This window comes from Dysidea avara, chromosome 4, assembly GCF_963678975.1.
Source record: "Dysidea avara chromosome 4, odDysAvar1.4, whole genome shotgun sequence".
NCBI lineage: Eukaryota > Metazoa > Porifera > Demospongiae > Dictyoceratida > Dysideidae > Dysidea > Dysidea avara.
In genome coordinates, this window is record NC_089275.1 from 38,302,453 (window position 1) to 38,321,257 (window position 18,805).

The following is an 18,805-nucleotide window of genomic DNA, read 5'->3' on the forward strand; positions in this document are numbered from 1 at the left end:
CAGGGAAACAGTGTAGCAAGCTACTTATTGTTAGTTAATGGAAGTGATACAAAAATAAAAGTTTAGGCACAGGGCCTTTGTTCGTATCCATATCCTGTGACAAGCCATAAGTTGTCTAACTTCTTTTTAAAAACTGATATGGTGGGTGCCGAAACCACTTCAGCTGGTAAACAGTTCCATTGATTTATAACCCTCTGGGTAAAAAAGTTGGTTCTCAGTTGCAGTCTACTTTGCTGTTTATAGAGTTTCAGATGGTGACCTCTTGTGTGGGAGATGGGGCTAAGTGTAAACAATTTTGACCAGTCAATATCATAGTAACCTTTCAGTAGTTTATATGTTTCAATAAGGTCACCACGTTGTCTTCGACAATATAAAGAATAAATTCCAAGTTCTTTCAATCTTGACTCATATGGCCGATTAGCTAGAGCAGCTACAAGTTTAGTTGCCCGTCTCTGTACTCTCTCCAGGGCATCAATGTCCTTAGCTAAGTATGGGCACCAAAGTTAGACACAGTAGCTACTCTAGGTGAGGTCTATTATGTCTTGTACAAGAAAGAAAATAGTTCTTTAGAAATCCTTACAAATGTCCTTTTGAGCATTCCCAGAATCTTCGTTACACAAGCAGCAGCTTTTTCACAATGTAGGGAAAACTTCAAGGATGATGAAGTCCAAACCCCTAGGTCTTTTTCAAAGTCAACTTTGGTCAATTGCAGTACGGACCTTGGGGTAGTTGATGTTTCCATTGTACAATTTGTACCTAAAGTTTTACCAATGTGCGTAACTTTACTCAAGATTGAAATTGAGAAGACAGAATCTTGACCATCCTTGCATGTTGTCCAAGTCTCTCTGCAATCTAACTGCATCACAAACACTTCTGATAATTGAATGCATCTTCGTGTCATCAGCAAACACACCTAATTGACTCTGGATAAATTCAGCGATATCATTTATATATAGCACAAACAACAACGGCCCCAGCACTGATCCCCGAGGTACTCCACTAGTTATGTCTGACCACTGAGACTCAGATCCATTAAGCACTACTCTTTGGGATCGGCCATGCAGGAAACTTTCTAACCAGAATAATAATTTACCCCCTATTCCATAGCATTTCAACTTTCCAATGAGTAGAAGATGAGGTACTGAATCAAAGGCCTTACTATAATCTAAGTAGATCACATCAACACCAAAACCCAAGTACTTAGTTACGTATGTGTAGTTATTAATAAGGAGATATAATTGATGGAGAGCAGCTATTGTCAGCAGGCTGTGACTTTTTTTTTTTGTTCTTCAACTTACAGCTGGCCTGGCCCCCTCACTCTTTGGCCTGCTCCACCACCCCTGTACTGTACATTTTGTAATGAAGAAATTGTTACAATATTTAGCAGTAAGAAAACTGTTCTGAGCATGTTTGTATGGCAGATCCAGCATGGGGAGTATGGGGGCAAATGTTCTTCTCTCCACTTTAAAGCTACAGCTTTCTCAAAGGCTATAAATACACAGTACTGTACAAAGCATGTACAGAGAAGCTATGCTTTAAGCAGGTGCAGAAGTGTAAGGGTACACACATTCTCCCCATAGACCATTTGCCTCCCCAAATTGAGTTCATAAGCCACGTAGCTATGTAGATCTAATAGAACAGTCAATGACTCTATTAGTACAATTCTGTGTGTGTGTGTGCGTGTGTGTGTGTGTGTGTGTGTGTGTGTGTGTGTGTGTGTGTGTGTGTGTGTGTATGTAAATTTTGACTATGATACTACTCAATAAGATTAACATAGCCACACTGATGCATACGACTGATTTAGACCACTCAGGTGTAATATAATGACATTCATATACCTTGATGTAAAAACTTTGCTGGCCTCTACTGCCAACACCCAGATCTACTCTTGAAGGATATCACAATTCTTATACAATGATTAAGTGATATTGTATTCCAAAATGAAGATTCTCAAGACTTTAAAAACATTTTAATTTGAAATAATGTAAACGTTGATAAAATAAGATGGTTCAGCATTGATATGCTCACTATTCTGTATTAGTAGTAGTCAATAATCCTACACATAACTAGCTTGGCTGTATGAAAGGGCACATTCATATTCATGAAAGTGAAAGTAAATGTTGAGCAAAAAAGTTGTGGCCTAGAATGCAACTATTGTAGCTAGCAAAAAGGATTAATCATTATATTTAATTTGTCATTTATCTTGCTGCATTCTCAAGTAATACAGTACCTATTACTGCAGCCCTATTATAGACACCTTTTTATTAGTAAATAAGTGTGTGTTAGAAGTAGGGAAAATTATGGTACCTAGCTAAGATGAGTATTGTGACTATCCACTTTGTAGTAAAATTGAATGTGGAAGTTGAGTCAATGAAACAGCTTGAGACAGTGAGAGGGTATAATGTTATTTTGATTCATTCTTGGCTGTACCAGAAATCGGTTCTTTAATTGCCAGCTATTATAATGTTATTTCATCTTTTTACAGCAAATTGGAAGCTGTTTTTGCATGGTGACAGTTTGACAGTTGGTAGGAGAAGTAATATTAAGGTTTTTATAGATTTATCAAATGAGATCTAACAGATTGACGTAAAAACGTAAAGGACAGTGGGACTTCAATAATATTGTATCACCTTTCAGTTGGGATACAACACTTTGTTCAATTATCCTAATAAAGCATACTGTTATCTAATAGAATGCAAATTTGTTGGCAATGACAAAACACTCTAATTATACAGTCTATTCTACTGTTCAAATAATTAATTTAAATTTAAATAATGGAGGTCCTACTACACTTGTTAAAATATTCCACACTAATAGATACACACATATAAGGCAGTTTGTCATGATATCATTAGATTGTCAGATGATATCAGTCATGAGACTTCAACATCAGAACTAGAAGCTCAGATCTCAGTGGACAGGCAAGGTCAGTTACAGTTTTATTCTTAGCTTGGTCACATGAGATAAGAAGATAAATTGACAATTGGTCAGCTTCTTCAGCAAGAATTAACACACTTAAACCTTACAGTCAATAGTTATAGAAGGAAAAAATAGAAATTTAAAGTTGGATTAGGATTTTAAAAAGTAGTGAAACAAGGGAATAGCAAAAAGGTAGAAAGGTTGCCTATACCAGCAGATATACTATTGGACATTTAATCCCTAATTCAGCCATAGTAAACAAGAAAGGTTGCCTATACCTGCAGAGATACTAGTGGAAATTTAATCCCTAATCAGTTCAGTCTATAAACCTAATGTCCACTATTATTTGCAGGTATCAGGAGTGAATCTAGATTTTTGGAAGGGGGTGGGGGTCAAAATGAAATGACACTATAGGGAAGGAATACCTTAGTGTGCAAAGTACACTAGCACATGGCATGTCAACCTATAGCTGGGCAGTCCGAGGACATTCCCCTAGGAAATTTTTGATAATTATATTATTAGACCTTTTGAGATGGAATCTGATCAGCCTGACAATTTTTATTCGACTGTTGTAGTAGAATTGACTGCTCTGTTAGGAAATCTTGATAACTTACTTAATACATGGCACACAGAAATTGAACGTGAGGTTGATTTCAGCAGTTTATTAAAACAGCTACTGTTACTGACTATTTGCATGACTCAGTACTGCATTTAGTCAGTAGAGTACTTCATAGCATACAATTGTTGATGGACCAGGGTTTCTGGCTACTCTCTTGCTGAACTATTAAATTTTATACAATTTTCCAATGCAAATCTAGGGGTCTGGGGGCATGATCCCTTCAGGAAATTTTGTATTCTGAGATCGAATCTGTAGATAAAAGTCCTCTAAATGCTGACATTTTAAACATAATTTATGTTAGGGAACAGGATAAAGAGTTTAGAGGTGGTGTTACAGTATGTGAAGACATAGGTACCATTTTGGGGAACTGGGAGCATATTCAAGGAATAATTTCAGGTATTAACCACTCTGAGATATGATTGTAGACTATTATTATACTGTGTTGGTACAGGTAAACCATATTTAAATTTGACTGTTCTGTAAGGATAACTGACTGCTCTATTAAAGTATTTAGATATGAGCCTTTGATACCTTTGCAAATCAAGCTGAGTATACTTGATCAGTTTCTGGAAACCACTGGAACCTTCCTGGATCTGCCCCTGTTATATATCCTGTACAGCAGTTCTACACAGTGCACACCTAATTCAATGGTAGTAGCTAGACAAGATCTTAGAAGAATGCAGTTACCTCGAAAATGCTGACAGACTCTGAAAATTGAAAGGTTTACACATTTAACAGGTTTTGGTGTTTAGATAGCTATTTTGACAACAATCAATGGAAAGTTACTGTTACGTTTGTATTGAAAATTAATATTGTATACGTTTGTTTGATTATACACTGATACATACAATTACTGTAGCTGTGTACTTTATACAACATTCAAATAAATTATATTTAATTGTGGGTTTTGATTAGCATGTAGGCTTGCTGTTGGGACTACAGCATTTATAAGAAAGACATTGGTAGTATTTGTGTATCTAAAAGTCACAAATATTGGTAGCATGTGTGTGTGTGTGTGTGTGTGTGTGTGTGTGTGTGTGTGTGTGTGTGTGTGTGTGTGTGTGTGTGTGTGTGTGTGTGTGTGTGTGTACCACTTGATCAATTTGTGGTTCAGAGTTGTGTGACATGTCATACGTCTTCCTGACATATGAGCTGATTGGTTTCCACAGTAACAAGCAATGTGATATATTATCCATTTCATGAATATTTAAGCTTGGTCAGAATGAATGATGTCACAACATTTATGTACTTTATACAGAAAGTGTTTCATTAACACTGGTACATAACTATTACATGCTGTTGCATAATGCTCCCTGTTTTGGAGTTCAGCTATTATAAAAATGAAGAGTAGCCACCACCCTGCAATGAGGGTTAAAATACCTAAGGAGTAACTACTACTCCAAAGGAGTAAACACTACTTTTTAGAAGTAATGCATGGTACTCTGGTCTCCATCATCAGAGTACAACATACTCTTTTAGAATAATGAATACTTGTCAGAAGTGTTATAATCAGGGGAACTTCACTGATCATGAGTTAATTGCTCCCCAGATAGCTTGCTGAGTTTGGTTTAAATGTACATGTTGTCATTGAACAGGAGTTACTATTATGGCTTATTCAAGCACTTAGACCAGTCACCCTATAGCATAGCGAGAGGTTATTATAATACTTATCAGTGCAAAAATATAATTAATAATATTGGCCTTTGCTGCCTCTCATATAATGCATTGTTAACATCCTACATCAGCTGGCCTACATGCATTACTGCTCTATAGAGCTATGCATAATTTGGGGATCATGGGGCAACGCAGGACATTACTAGATACTAGGTGCTAAATGCACCTGCATTTGCCCTAGTGAGGAATTTAGCTGCTGTACTGTATTTCTATTGTTATAGCCAATACTTAGTCATATCAAGCAGCCTGATTGTGCCATGCCCTGTGTACCCAAAATGTGAAATAATGTATTTATACAAAGTGTGCTAGCACGCATGATTGCAGTGAGGTGGATGCCAGCGAGTAGTCAAGGGTGGGTGGGTGGGTGACTGTTCTCGGGTAGGTGGGTGACTGTTCTCGGCATGTTTGCTGCAGCTTCAATCTTAATTCAGTATGAGCAATTCTAAATAGCACCCCTTCTGCCACGAGTAGAGATTGGGTATACACTTCCAACATGTTTTACATCATTTCTTTCCTTTACACTTTGAGGATTATAATATTCCCGAAGATCAAATTAAAAGCACTAGCTTGAAGTTATATTATAATATGAAATTACTCATGCTACTCAGCACATGGTCATAAGTTTTCCAATAATTTCACTACACCTATGTACACCTGTACACAAATTGGCACACTCAAATACAGTAGCGCTACATGTTGAAGTCAGTATATGGCATGTACATATGTCATATGTGTATACCATTTGATTAATTTGTGGTTCAGAGTTGTGTGACATGTCATACGTATTCCTGACATATGAGCTGATTGGTTTCCAAAATAACAAGCAATATGATACATCATTCATTTCATGTGTATGTTAGTTTGGTCAGAATTATGTCACAGCATTTGTGTACTTAATACATGCAGAAAATGCTTCATTAACACTGGACAGGTACATATCTATTTGCCACTTTAGCATGTTTGAATGTACTGTATTTTTGCATGTACAGTATAATAACCTCCATGCTGTAATAACAAAATATACCACTTTGACACCTCAGATCAAAGGAAATCACAGGGTTATATATCACATATTTCCCTGACCACAGGGCAATATCTAGATATTTCCCTGTGGTTAGGGCAATATCATGATATAGCCCTGACCACAACTGCCTTTGATGCTGAGGCAGCTACAAAGCATCAGTTCCCTTTGATTATTTATATAGAGATGCTTAAAGTTTTGCATTGTGGGTTTGAATTAGAGCTGCTTAAAGTTTTGCATTGTGGGTTTGAATTAAACATGTTGATTTAGTCAGGGGCATTGTTGTGAAGTAAAAAGAAATGAATGAGTCAGCATTGCATAGTTCAGTTACTAAGCATCACTAAATAATCATTTTTGCAATGTGGATTGTTTTTCTACAGAGTACATTTCAACTGCACGAAAAGATGCCTCAAACATTCACAACCTATATGTGTAAGTGTTTGTTTTAGCACCTTAGGTAACTTTATTCATCCACAAAGTGATTATTTGGCTTAAAATGGTATCACTACAACCAGTGAAACCCACAATCATTTCTTTTTTGTGCCCACAATTTAAACCCACAATCGATTTTTGCAAACCTCTGTATAAAAGTAATGTGGTGAATGCAGGTTTGTCTTCCTTCACCTATTAGGTGAGCATGCCAGAGCGGTATATATTACTTATACCATGGCCACTCGGGATTTTCCTGATATATATGCCCTCGCCCTCGGGCCTGCGGCCCTTGGGCTTGGGCATATATATCAGGCAAATCCCTTGTGGCCATGGTATAACTATTAAATATTTTAGGGTCTAAGTGCTTGAATAAGCCATATAGTAAGGAATTCCTGCACACTGACAACATAAATGTACACTTAATACAAACTCTGCTAGTTATCTGGAGAGTAATTCATGATCAGTGAAGTTTCCACCTAATACTCCTGACAAGTATTCATTACTCTAACAGAGTACATTACACTGTTAAGGGAGCACCACTTATTTCTAAAAAGTAACGAATACATTCCTTTGGAGTAGTAGTAAAATCCTCACTTCAGAGTTTCATTTTTAACAGTGTATAATAGCCCTGCAGATAACTGCCAAAACATGCAGCATTATGCAACAGCAACAAATTAAATTTTTTACCTCCATAATACCATTGGCCTCTCATACAGCCTGTGTAATGGTCTATCATTAACTGCTATTTGATAGGCTTGTTTGTACCGGAAACTATACAAATACTTTGATCCACTGATATGTTAGTAATAGACCTTATTCCTATAATGGATACTCCATGTTCACCTCATTTGTGTGTTTATATCTACATTAATCAAGGGCAGTGAAGCATGCAATGTGGTTGTGAAGTACTCTCTTTGATCAGGTATTTAAAACCAGTGTAGCCTGTGGATGAACTTTAGTTGATAAGAGCAGCTTTGTGCAAGCAACGTCAGAAATGCTCAACAAGTACACTGTGTTCACTTGCTTTCTTATCTGTTGTTGGCTAGCAGAGAGTTCTGCATCATACTCAAGTACGTACGTAACTGTATAAATGCTTGTATATTGGACTAGGTGCATGGGTATTCTGCGGTCATGTATGTATTGTTTATCATAATTATAAATGTAAGTATATAATATAATTAATATGAATTGAAGATCAAATCTGTATAGAGAGTATTGGTATAATGGTACACATAAACAATACACACATTGTAATGCTGTTATACATATGAATGATTTCATGTATAGATGATGAAGCTGTTTATGTCAGTTTTGAAAGTTCACATTACCATGTCGATGAATCTGATGGTTCACTGGAAATTGGTCTGGTAGCATCTCCGAAACCAAGCTTTACCTTCACGGTTACACTTGAAATAATCTTAAATCCTCACAATAGCAATGGATTGTTAGGTAAGACCATACATATAGGTCTATATACACTCTGTCTTATATTGAGTTCAAATCATTAATGTTGTATTGCATACAATACAGTAATGTTAACTGTCTTTGATTCTTTGATTCTGCTTAAATCACAAAATGTGCAAGATACATACTATTTTATATATATATACACCTTCTGATTCAGAAACAATAATTTTATTTTTAGCTTCTGAGGAAGATGTAGATACATCAACTGTCACAATAAAGTTCAGGAGATCTCAGCGAAAAGCAGTTGGCACTGTTAAGATATTCAGTGATGATGTAGTTGAAAGGGTTGAATTATTTGCAGTAAGAATGATTCTACCTTCACGTGAAATTCGCAAAGGACGGCTTAAGTATGGGAGTCCCAGGCACATCCTTGTGTATATCAGAGACAGTAAGTGTAGTGTCTTTGAATTCATACATAAGTTATGTAAGGCATATTGTGGCTGACCAGATTTTTTGAACTCTACATTGAGACTAAGTGAAGATATTGCACCACATGAATCTTACTGAGTTTCCCAAATGTAATTAATTTTATACAAACTAGTTAATATTGTGCTGTTTATATTAATCTAATCCAAAACAGCCAAGCTGCAAAAAAAAAGAGTGCGGTCCCCAAAAATTCTATGGTTAAAAAGGATGTGAAATCCAAGGTAGCGGCCAAGAAATGGCTGTGATGGTAGGTTAATGGTAAAACTTTTAATAACAACAATTCACGTGAATTTGGTGCCGCTTGAGGGCCGCACTCTTTTTTTACAGCTTGGCTGTTTTGGATTAGATTATTTTATACCACAACACTGCAGCATATTGTAGATCAATTATCTGATTTGGCTTCTGTATATAACAACTTGACATAAGTGTTGATAACTCTATTAGTGGTGACCACCAATCCATTATCAGTGAAGTATGAACTTTATTATGTCTTGCTGTGAACAGTCAAGACCTATAGCTAGGTGTGAAGCAATGCAACTATACAAATGATATGATCAGATGCATTTCAGTAGCATATAAATATACCTAGTTCTGTGAATTAGAAAGTTAAGAACTGTGAACATGGCTAAGATTGTGTGCTGTTCTACCTTGCTTTTTGCTGTGTTATTTTTATACATTTATCAAGGAGATGCTACCTTTGGATCAAGAAAACTAGCTATAGTAATAGTAACTAATTCACTAAGTGTATACTATGTAACAGTTATAGGGGATGTGAAGTGCATGAAATGCCATGTCTGTAACTAGGGACACATGCAGGAGGGGTAGTGGTGGGGGACAGACAATGGAAGTAATTCTGAGTGTCATTCCCCATACTGTACCTGTAATAAGTAAGTTTCATTGTGGCTAGGGTTTAGGGAGTGTCAGAGTCGATACTACACTGTAGGGAACTATTTCATATTCTTCGAGATCATTGCATAGCCAGTCATCTTGGAATTTATGTTATAAATTATGCTTTTTCATTCTGTTAGGATCACATGTGACTGTCTACTTCAGCCACAGTGGATATAGAGGAAGCGAATCAGATGGAAGAGTGGCTGTTGCTATTTTGGCTTCTAGATACAACTTTTACAAATCGTTTTCAGTGAAGGTCAAATCTAGTGTGAATACTCGACTAACACCATATGGTATGGTAAAATAATGCAGCTAGTTACATTTAACTACTATACATGTCCTGTTAATAGCCTCATCATCAGATTTTGATGAAGATACTCAGGTCGTATCATTTTCATCCAGACAGACAAAAGCAATTGTCTACATTCGTGTAAAGGATGACACTGTTGTTGAAAGTGCTGAGGCATTTAAAGTGGAAATATTAATACCGAGAGAATCATACAACAGTGGAGTTAAACTTGGTAGACGATCTACAGCAATTTGTTATATTAAAAATGGCAAGTGCATCTATTGAAATGCATTGGAATTTCTCTTAAAGGACTCTCTACAAAGGACAGTTTTGGAAGTCCCTGTACACATCTACCAATACAATATTTTACCTCCCAGTCTGAAAAAAGGCAATCTCTTATAACAAGTAAAATTTTGTTAGTCCCAAGGTGTCGGTTACAAAAACCTGTAGCTAGGTTTCACTTTAATTACACAGTGAATTTTGTATATAGATGATGTAGCTACTACTCGTCCACCAAGTCCTCCAACAACCCAAACACCAACAAGCCATACTAGAGGTAATCTCATTATATAGGTATGATCAAATGTTCTATTGATTCTGTGTTTTGTCTACTGCAATGTTTTCTACAAGTGTACATCATTAACGTCTATTGTTTGTGATTAAGTTTAGAATCCTTATTGTGCTTGTATAGGAATAAGTGTCCGTCTTAGTCAGAAAGTGTACAGGGTGAAGGAATCTGATGGATTTGCTGTGATCAAGTTACTTGTTAGTGGATACAGGAGGTATTCAATACGAGTTGGAGCTAGGGCTTTAAAAACTTCTAGATTTGGCTTATCAGCAGGTTAGATATTTGCAACTGTTAAATTTATTGCATTCTCTGTATTTGCAGCTGATGGCAGTGATTTTAAGACTGCTAACTATTATTTTACTTGTCCCTCTTATGCCAACGAGGCTACCATTAAAATTCCTATCTTCAATGACAACAGTGAAGAAGAGACAGAATCGTTTGCGGTCAGTTTGTTTCTATCGCGATACTACCAAAACAGAGGAGTGATTATCAGTGCTCCTTCCACAGTTGAAGTCAGGATTGAAGATGGTTAGTGTCAGCCAGCTATATGAAAAAGTATTATATATGCACACATGCAGAGCAGTTGCTCTATAGCTTTCATTGTTTAATGCACTTATACACAGTATATAATACAACTAGCCCAGGTTGGGACATAGCCCATGGCTTTACAATACATCAGCAGTGCTGTAGTTTGTTAGTTACTTTACTCTACATATTTACAGATGATGAACCACCCATGACTACTTCACCACCTACAACACCAACCACAAGAAAGCCATCTCCACCAACTACAAGTACACCAAGTGGTAAGATCACTTTGTTTAGATGTCAATCATTTTCTAAATGTTTGTAGGTCTTGTGGTACAGTTCAGTCAAGGAGAATACACGGTTAATGAATCTGCTGGTTATGCTTCATTAAAAGTGAATATTATTGGTCATAGAAATCTACCAATTTCATTCAAATACAAAGTATTTGTATCAAGCACTGAGTTTCAACCCTACCCAGGTTTGTATGTACAGCATTTAGTGAGTCATATTGTACATATGCAATTTTATGCAAGAACCATGCCATTGTTGTGCAAGCAATAATTTACACATACGCACACGCACACACACACACACACACACACACACACACACACACACACACACACACACACACACACACACACACACACACACACACACACACACACACACACACATGTATAGCTGCATGTGCAATGCAGAATTATTATGTGACCATATTTTGGAAAACCATACATTTGGGCACAAGCAAAATTTATGGGAAAACACAATTGAAAATTCATTGATTTTATTTAATTAACTTTTTTGCATATTCTGATAAAGCAACTATTAAGCCTTCTTGCTGTGAAATTTTACACCCATAGCTTCTTTATTCTAGGAGATATATTCAATTATATCAGACCATGTAGTAGTTTCACAATGCATGGGACAGCAATTAAATTACAAATTGAGTGATTTGTTCATTCCCAAAACCAAACATTTTCTTGTCTTTAGACAATAATACAAGTGATTTAATTGTCAAAAATGTGGTTTGTCACCAATTTGTCACGTGATCACTATAGGGTTTTATAAACTTATAATGAAAACTGAAAAGTTAGTTTGTTGTGCATTAGACAGCAATTTGGCCATATCTTTGGAATGCTTCAGTGTATCATCACAAAATTTTCACAAAAGCTAGATAACTACTCAGTGTTTCATGGTAGCTATAAAAAATAAAATTGATTAATGTGCCCAAATGTATGGTTTCCAAAATAGGGTCACATATGTAATGCTCTATCTTCCACAGCAAGCAGTGCTGATGTACAAACTGGTGTATTCTTTGCTTCTGTACCTGGAAAACAAAATGTGATTTATATTAAAGTTCGAATATTTGATGATAAACGGTTGGAGGGAACAGAAGCATTTGGAGTGCAGTTGTCCATACCAAACAATCATAAAGCAAATGGTGTAAAACTAGGAGATCCTTCACATGCTACTGTTTTCATTAAAGATAGTAAGTAAGGCAACTGGTTATTTTGATGCTGAATGCTTAATATAATTATATGCAATAGATGAAAAATCACCCACCACAAGGCCTCCAACCACAAAACCACCTACCATAAGACCACCAACATTGCGTGAGTTAAGTAATTACTTAACGTACCTAAAACCTGTGTTCATCTTTATTAGCACGGGTTAAGGTTCACCTTGAGAGATCATTTTATACAGTACAAGAATCATGTACTATGTTATCAGTGACACTGGAGGTAATGGGAGAAGTGAGGGAAGAATTTGTAGTTGGAGTCTATGCTACGAGTCACAACAGACCATCAGCTAGAGGTAAAGGAGAATTACAAGTGCATTCTATGTTTAATTAAGTATTTTACTTAAGGGTAAAACATTATGGTGATTTATATTATTAATTTTAGCTGATGTAGACTTTGAGAATGAAATTTACAGAACAACGTTTAAGCCAGGGCAATCACAAAGCAGTGTGTGTATTGTAATCATTGATGATGACTTCAGGGAAGGAAATGAGAAATTCCGCTTGTTGCTGGCCATTCCAAAAACTACTCAGAAACTTAATGTCCGGGCTGGTAAACCATCCTATGCTGATGTGAAAATAATAGGTGAGTGTACATACAATGTCACATACATGTGAATTAAATCCACTAGACATGTGTTGCTGCTTATGATTTACAGATGATCCTGATGATGGTTTGGGGTTACCAGTTCAGTTACCTCCTACGATGGAAGAAAGGGCCACAATGTGTGTGTGTAAGGATCGTCCTACCCCATCACCTCCAGTAACCACTACTTTTGCTCCCAGTCCTTCCCCCAGCCCCAGTCCTTCTCCGTCCCCCACACCAATAATAATGGTATCATTTAAGGAGAGATCTTATTCTGCACCAGAGGGAAATGGCAGCATCACTTTTACCATACAATTATCACAAGCTTTTGATGAACCAATTTCTGTAGAGTTCTGTACACAAGAATCTGATCCACTATCAGCTGAAGGTATGCTGCCAAGAACATTAGCTTTAGGATAAGTGATAATCACTATAATTACATTTCTGTGAAATAAAGTCTCAGTTAATTGTGTTGACTAAGAGGAAAGTGCAAAAGACTAGTGTGTTATTAAGTTGAACTCAAATAAACTTCATGCAAATGTACATTGCAAATGCAGCCTAGCTACACTCCAAAATATGACTGGATTTGCAAAACAGTACCCTTTTCACATGCAAAATTTTACCCATTTTTTGATCTTTACAGCTTCAAATCATTGCATAAAATTGCCTAAAATTTTCCATGAGTGCAGGCAGCTAAAGTATCTGGCTACATTTTGAAACTACAACTAAGTTGATCAGTATAAGGAGTCCAGTGCATATTAGTTTGCTTGCTGGCATGTAAAATATGTGGAAAAGGTACCTTTTTGCACATCTGGTCACAAATGATCTTGATATTAACAGTGAGGTTGCAGTAATTATTAAATGTCAAGTACTGTATGTATAGGAATTTTGCAACTGACAAGTTTAATTAACATGGTTACTGCAGTTACATAAATATGTGATGCTTGATGAGCAACACGGTACATTCACTTGTAAATAATATTTGAAAAGGCTATAGTAACTGCAGTTAAAGGTTAATAAAATAATCAAGTGGCTAAAGGCAAGCCTGAGATGGTGTATATAAAAGTAATTGAATTGACAGCTGTCAAAATGGGTGCAGCCTTTAATGATATCAAGGCTACACCCTAGCTTTAGTGTTGTGGTCTAGATAGTAGTTATAAGATTTTGTTTAGCTGTTAAGTATACAGTAGCTCATTTCATAAATGATTTGAATCATTAGCTTAAAACTATTGCACTTGTTGGGCCAATGATGGGATCACTTTAAGATTTATATTATACGTATAATACATTTAAATTACAGGGTAGCTCTAGGGTGGTGGTAGCAAGTTTATATAGACTGTACACCTAACTGGTTATCTGTGTATATACAACATAAAGGCGTAGTTCTGTATGTATAGTCACTTGAACACATTTTGTTCTTTCAGTTGGGAGAGACTACACTGCTATTGCTAGTGAAACTGTCACATTTTCTCCTGGTGAAACATGTGTGTCAGTGGTTGTTAATGTAACTGATGATGCAGTACCTGAAGATGATGAGGACTTTTATGGGTTACTCAAGACAAGTAACTCAACTCCTGATAATGTCTTAATTGGGGATCCATCCATGGCAGTTGGTAACATCACTGATGATGATGAACTCAGTAAGAGCTTGGATCTGTAATCAAACTTCACTCTAGTGCTTTCTATTTTCTCACTGCAGTGTTCATGGTGATGTTTAATTCCAGTACATATTCAGGAGCTGAAGCAGATGGTATAATACCAGTGACAGTGGTAGCCACAGGGACAGCACCAATACCATACACTGTCATAATAACACCATCAGAGTCTGATCCACGATCTGCTAGGGCAGAAGTAGACTATTCAAATGAAGTCATATTGGTGACGTTTAATCCTGGAGAGACTGAGAAAACTGTAAATGTTGTTATCAACCCAGATTGTCTAAGAGAAGGCTCAGAATTCTTTGATTTATCTCTGTCGTTGTCCACTGTTGCATCACTCCTTGGAGTTTGCTTAGGCGATCCCAGTGAAGCAGTTGCTGAGATTGAAGACACTGATAGTAAGTGTTTTGTCATGTAGTTCCTTTATTTGTGAGTGTTTTAGGGATGATGCTAACTATTATAGCATATCACACTAGTTTTAATACATAATATTATATACTAAAAGATGATCTCTATGTAATTCTTATTATTTTGGTTTTGAGGTGATACAATAAAACATGCAGTGCTAGGATTCTTCAGTGTATAAACAACCCTGATTCCCAAGGAGTGATGTAATCATCACTGAGGAAGGGTCTAGGTGATTATCACATAATTCCTGAGGAGTGTTTATCCACTGAAGAATCCTAGCAATGTATTCTTTAGTAATTTAGGCCTGAATTTTGTTAGGAGCTCAACAAAGTAAGCGATTTGTTTGTCAAAGTTTGTGGCAAAGTGTCTTATCTAGAAAGACACCAGTGTACAGGTCTATTAAAAGAATAAACACCTTCCATACTTTGCAAATATCATCAATGCATTCTCTGAATACCATTGTCTGCAACAAAATATTTCCCACCTGTAACACTGGCATCATGTCGGTGAGTAAATCAATAGTGGTCATGCAGTTATATTTGTACAACCTCAGGGAAACAGTACCTAGTGGGCCCACACACTGAGACCTGAACCCACTGAATGATTCAAGAACAAACAAAACTTTACTACATACAATTAAATGCATCGAAGATGTTCCTATGCACAACTAAAAAAAAAGTTTATACTCACCTTTGCAATGCTCACATAATACATTTTAAATAAAATTATGCTGAAATTCATCATTTCTAACAATAAAATTCTTTCTCACATTGATAAGTCTGTTAAAAGTACTTGACTGCTCTATTAGAGTATACTTAATTAAAGAGTTTCAAGAGGGCTTGTGCCCCATCTGTAGATCTCCTCAGTAGGTCTTTTCCTGAGAGATAACCAAGAGATATAAGTATTAAAAATGTGACTATAAACTTGTTGAGTTGTAAAGTGGATTTTTTCTCAACAGAGTTAACATTTCAGCCAACCAGATGACTATTGGCAACAGCTAAGGTGTCAACAACAGACACGTACGGTTCGGCTCCATTACAAGTTTGGGAAAGGGCTGTAATGTACACTGTACTTATATGGCTTCCCCATAGGAAATGTATTGTGAAAATTTTGCTTGGTCGTAAATGTTATGTCAAACATTTGAACAACAAGATTTTGAAATATTTTTAGTGGGTCAAGCAGTACCACAAATGAGCCAAATTTCAAGATCGTGTGTAATTGCATCCATGAGTTATTAAATGTTTTTGAGGATTCAGCTCAATGTGAACATACTATAGTTGAGGTTCCCTGTTGAAACTGCTGGAACCTGAATTTCAAAGAATGGGGGTGTTCCTTAGATGCCTCCCTCCCTATGCTCCTGTTTTGCTTTTGGCTGTCTATATAATGCATTACACTGCAGTATCTTTTATTGTAATAAACACCAAAATTAATTATATGTGTTGGGTATAGTCTTACTGATACAATATAAGTTAGTTTATATAACCATGGATACGTCTATTATGTAGAAGCCTGGCCAGCTGCATTTACTGCATGCACACATTTGTATGTGCATGTATGTCAATATTTTAATGCAAATTTTTATTTATTCTATAGTAATATATGTGAATTTCAGTCAAACTGTGTATTCAGCTGAAGAAGTAGATGGAATGATGATAGTTACATTACAAGCAGATGGGTTTTCCATTTGGCCTTACTCAGTTGAAGTAAATCCCATGGAAACAGGAGGCCAGAGTAAGCTAGCAGTAGAGAACAATAACCTAAAAATAATATTAGAAGTAGTACAGTGAAACCATGGTAATAGGGCCACCTATGTATATGCGCAGAATTGCAGAATCACTGTTTTACATTATATACTTGTACTAGAGATAAAATCATGCTATGTATTTAATTTATTGCTTAATAAATAACTTGGAGAAAATACCTTGATAGAGTTCCTTAGTCTATGGGAACATTGTGATATATACGTAGTTACCAAGTGAATAGACTGGATCTATAATTATTAACTTTAAATTTTTATCCATGTCATGTTCCACCAAAAAACCTGATGGTTAGAATTTCATCATTATTTTTCAACTGGTGCCAATGGTGGTGGAGTTGATTTTGTCTCAGACCCACTCATTGCTGAATTCACTCCTGGTGCTTCACAAGCAAGTGTCTCGATGACTATCACAAGAGATGGCATCATTGAGCAACCTGAAACACTAAGATTTACCTTGACTGTTCCTGATAAGTTCAATGGTATTACTGGAATGTTGTTGATAAAGCCAAGTGATAATGACATAGCTGATGGAGAAATAATAAATTCTGGAGGTATGTGACTCTTATGAAATTTTTACTGGTCATTATGTTTTATTTTCATTTCTTTAGTATTGGTCAATTTCACTGCTAGCTGTTATGATATAGAAGTTAATGAAACTGAAGCTATTGTACGAGTATCAGTCTTTGGAGAATTTGATACTAATTTTCGTGTAAATGTGATAGCTGCAGCCTCAGATCAATCAGAACAAAGTATGTCTGTGACATCATATCTGCTTGAAGCCTTGAATGCAAATTAATTGCTGTATTATACCAGTTAAAATGGTTGCATCAATACAGGGTATTTTATTATGCTCTGCCTTTGCATTAATTTTGTGTAGGTGAAGCCTTTTTCCCTGAGGGAGCCAATGAAGGGCAATTTTTTGTTGGTAGCAGTACTGCTCTAGTGCCCATACAAGTGTTTCCTGAGACACTACGTAGTGGAATTCCTGGAAGATTTAATGTCACATTAGAGGCGGTAGATGATGGTGTGTTTATTGGATCACCAAGTGAAGCTGTGGTCAAGGTCCCTTCACCATTTGTATAACAATGACTCATTAAGACATGATGGACTGTTGAAAAATGTTATCATGTTTGTAATTGTGCCACGTTTTAACTTTACAATTTTAGTTCCTTAAAAAAGATAAAGTATGCATTGTTATATGTATAGAGCTGGATATTATTGTTTAATCTATTTCTGCTATATAATTAATTATAGCTAGCATGAGAAAGTTATAAAGGCTACATAGCACAACACACCAAATCCAAACACACCAGGAAAAATCACACTTGCAATGTGCAAAATAACAGTTGGTCACTGGACAATTTCCTTTCAATTACACCAAGTGTCAGCCCATAATTGAATTTGTCCGGAAATACTGTCCTTTCAAGGTTAGGATTGGGCTAGGAGGGAGGCCAGACATGATGCTATTGACATGTAATTAAGTAATGTGTTTTTGGCTTGTACTGACCACAAGGGTATGCCCAAGTTAACCTCTGAGGTTAACAGTTTACTACATTGTGCCAGCCTACTTGTAGCTTGTATCAGTCACCTGTACTGCAGTAGTAAAATGTATTTATAACCTGATTGCCATTAGTACATTTACTTGTGGTATTCATAATCACCTGCACAACCAGTTTTTAAGCTAGAATGAACAAGATATCAGTGCATCCCAAAGATCAAAGGGTTCTATGCAAACCATTTTCTAAGCCATAGCAGCATAAGCTAAGTTTGACCATATAGCTATTATCATTCCAAGGCAAGCAGAAGGTCTTAACTGAAGTCCGTATGACTTCCTTTCCTACAGAGGCCCAATTGATTCCATAGAAGCCCTTTCATGAGACCAGTAGCTACTCTTTAAATTGCTGTACTATCAGTATCAGTGAGTATTTGATAAGTAATCAGCTCTACAGTACATTGGTGGCCCTAATGTTTGAAACAAACATCCAGGTGATAGAAACACAGGAGAGGAGAAACAGTAAAAATTAAAATGTCCGGTCAA

The 18,805-nt window shown here is 36.3% G+C and overlaps 2 protein-coding genes across 2 annotated transcripts; both read left to right on the forward strand.

Annotated features, from left to right (window-relative positions):
- The first annotated feature begins 10,003 nt into the window (after window positions 1–10,003).
- Window positions 10,004–17,235, forward strand: LOC136253840 (FRAS1-related extracellular matrix protein 2-like). Its single transcript, XM_066046499.1, has 15 exons — window positions 10,004–10,010; window positions 10,430–10,579; window positions 10,628–10,834; window positions 11,029–11,112; window positions 11,160–11,312; window positions 12,120–12,326; window positions 12,385–12,450; window positions 12,503–12,652; window positions 12,742–12,942; window positions 13,016–13,330; window positions 14,367–14,582; window positions 14,642–14,998; window positions 16,602–16,739; window positions 17,061–17,155; window positions 17,215–17,235. Exons 1-15 carry the CDS (start codon window positions 10,004–10,006, stop codon window positions 17,233–17,235), a joined length of 2,367 nt encoding a protein of 788 aa, XP_065902571.1.
- On the forward strand, window positions 17,215–17,903 carry LOC136252765 (uncharacterized). The gene is made up of 3 exons (XM_066045332.1): window positions 17,215–17,318; window positions 17,376–17,516; window positions 17,645–17,903. The coding sequence occupies exons 1-3, from the start codon at window positions 17,258–17,260 to the stop codon at window positions 17,848–17,850; spliced, it is 408 nt and encodes a 135-aa protein (XP_065901404.1). The 5' UTR covers window positions 17,215–17,257; the 3' UTR covers window positions 17,851–17,903.
- Window positions 17,904–18,805: the final 902 nt, after the last annotated feature.

Bases quoted from the DNA above. Each gene is read 5' to 3' on its own strand.
- LOC136253840 (XM_066046499.1), top strand. The intron at 11,113-11,159 runs GTAAGATCACTT...AAATGTTTGTAG, and splicing joins AACTACAAGTACACCAAGTG to GTCTTGTGGTACAGTTCAGT. The intron at 13,331-14,366 runs GTATGCTGCCAA...TTGTTCTTTCAG, and splicing joins TGATCCACTATCAGCTGAAG to TTGGGAGAGACTACACTGCT.
- LOC136252765 (XM_066045332.1), top strand. From the start codon at position 17,258: ATGTTGTTGATAAAGCCAAGTGATAATGACATAGCTGATGGAGAAATA. The intron at 17,319-17,375 runs GTATGTGACTCT...TCATTTCTTTAG, and splicing joins AGAAATAATAAATTCTGGAG to TATTGGTCAATTTCACTGCT. The intron at 17,517-17,644 runs GTATGTCTGTGA...AATTTTGTGTAG, and splicing joins CTCAGATCAATCAGAACAAA to GTGAAGCCTTTTTCCCTGAG.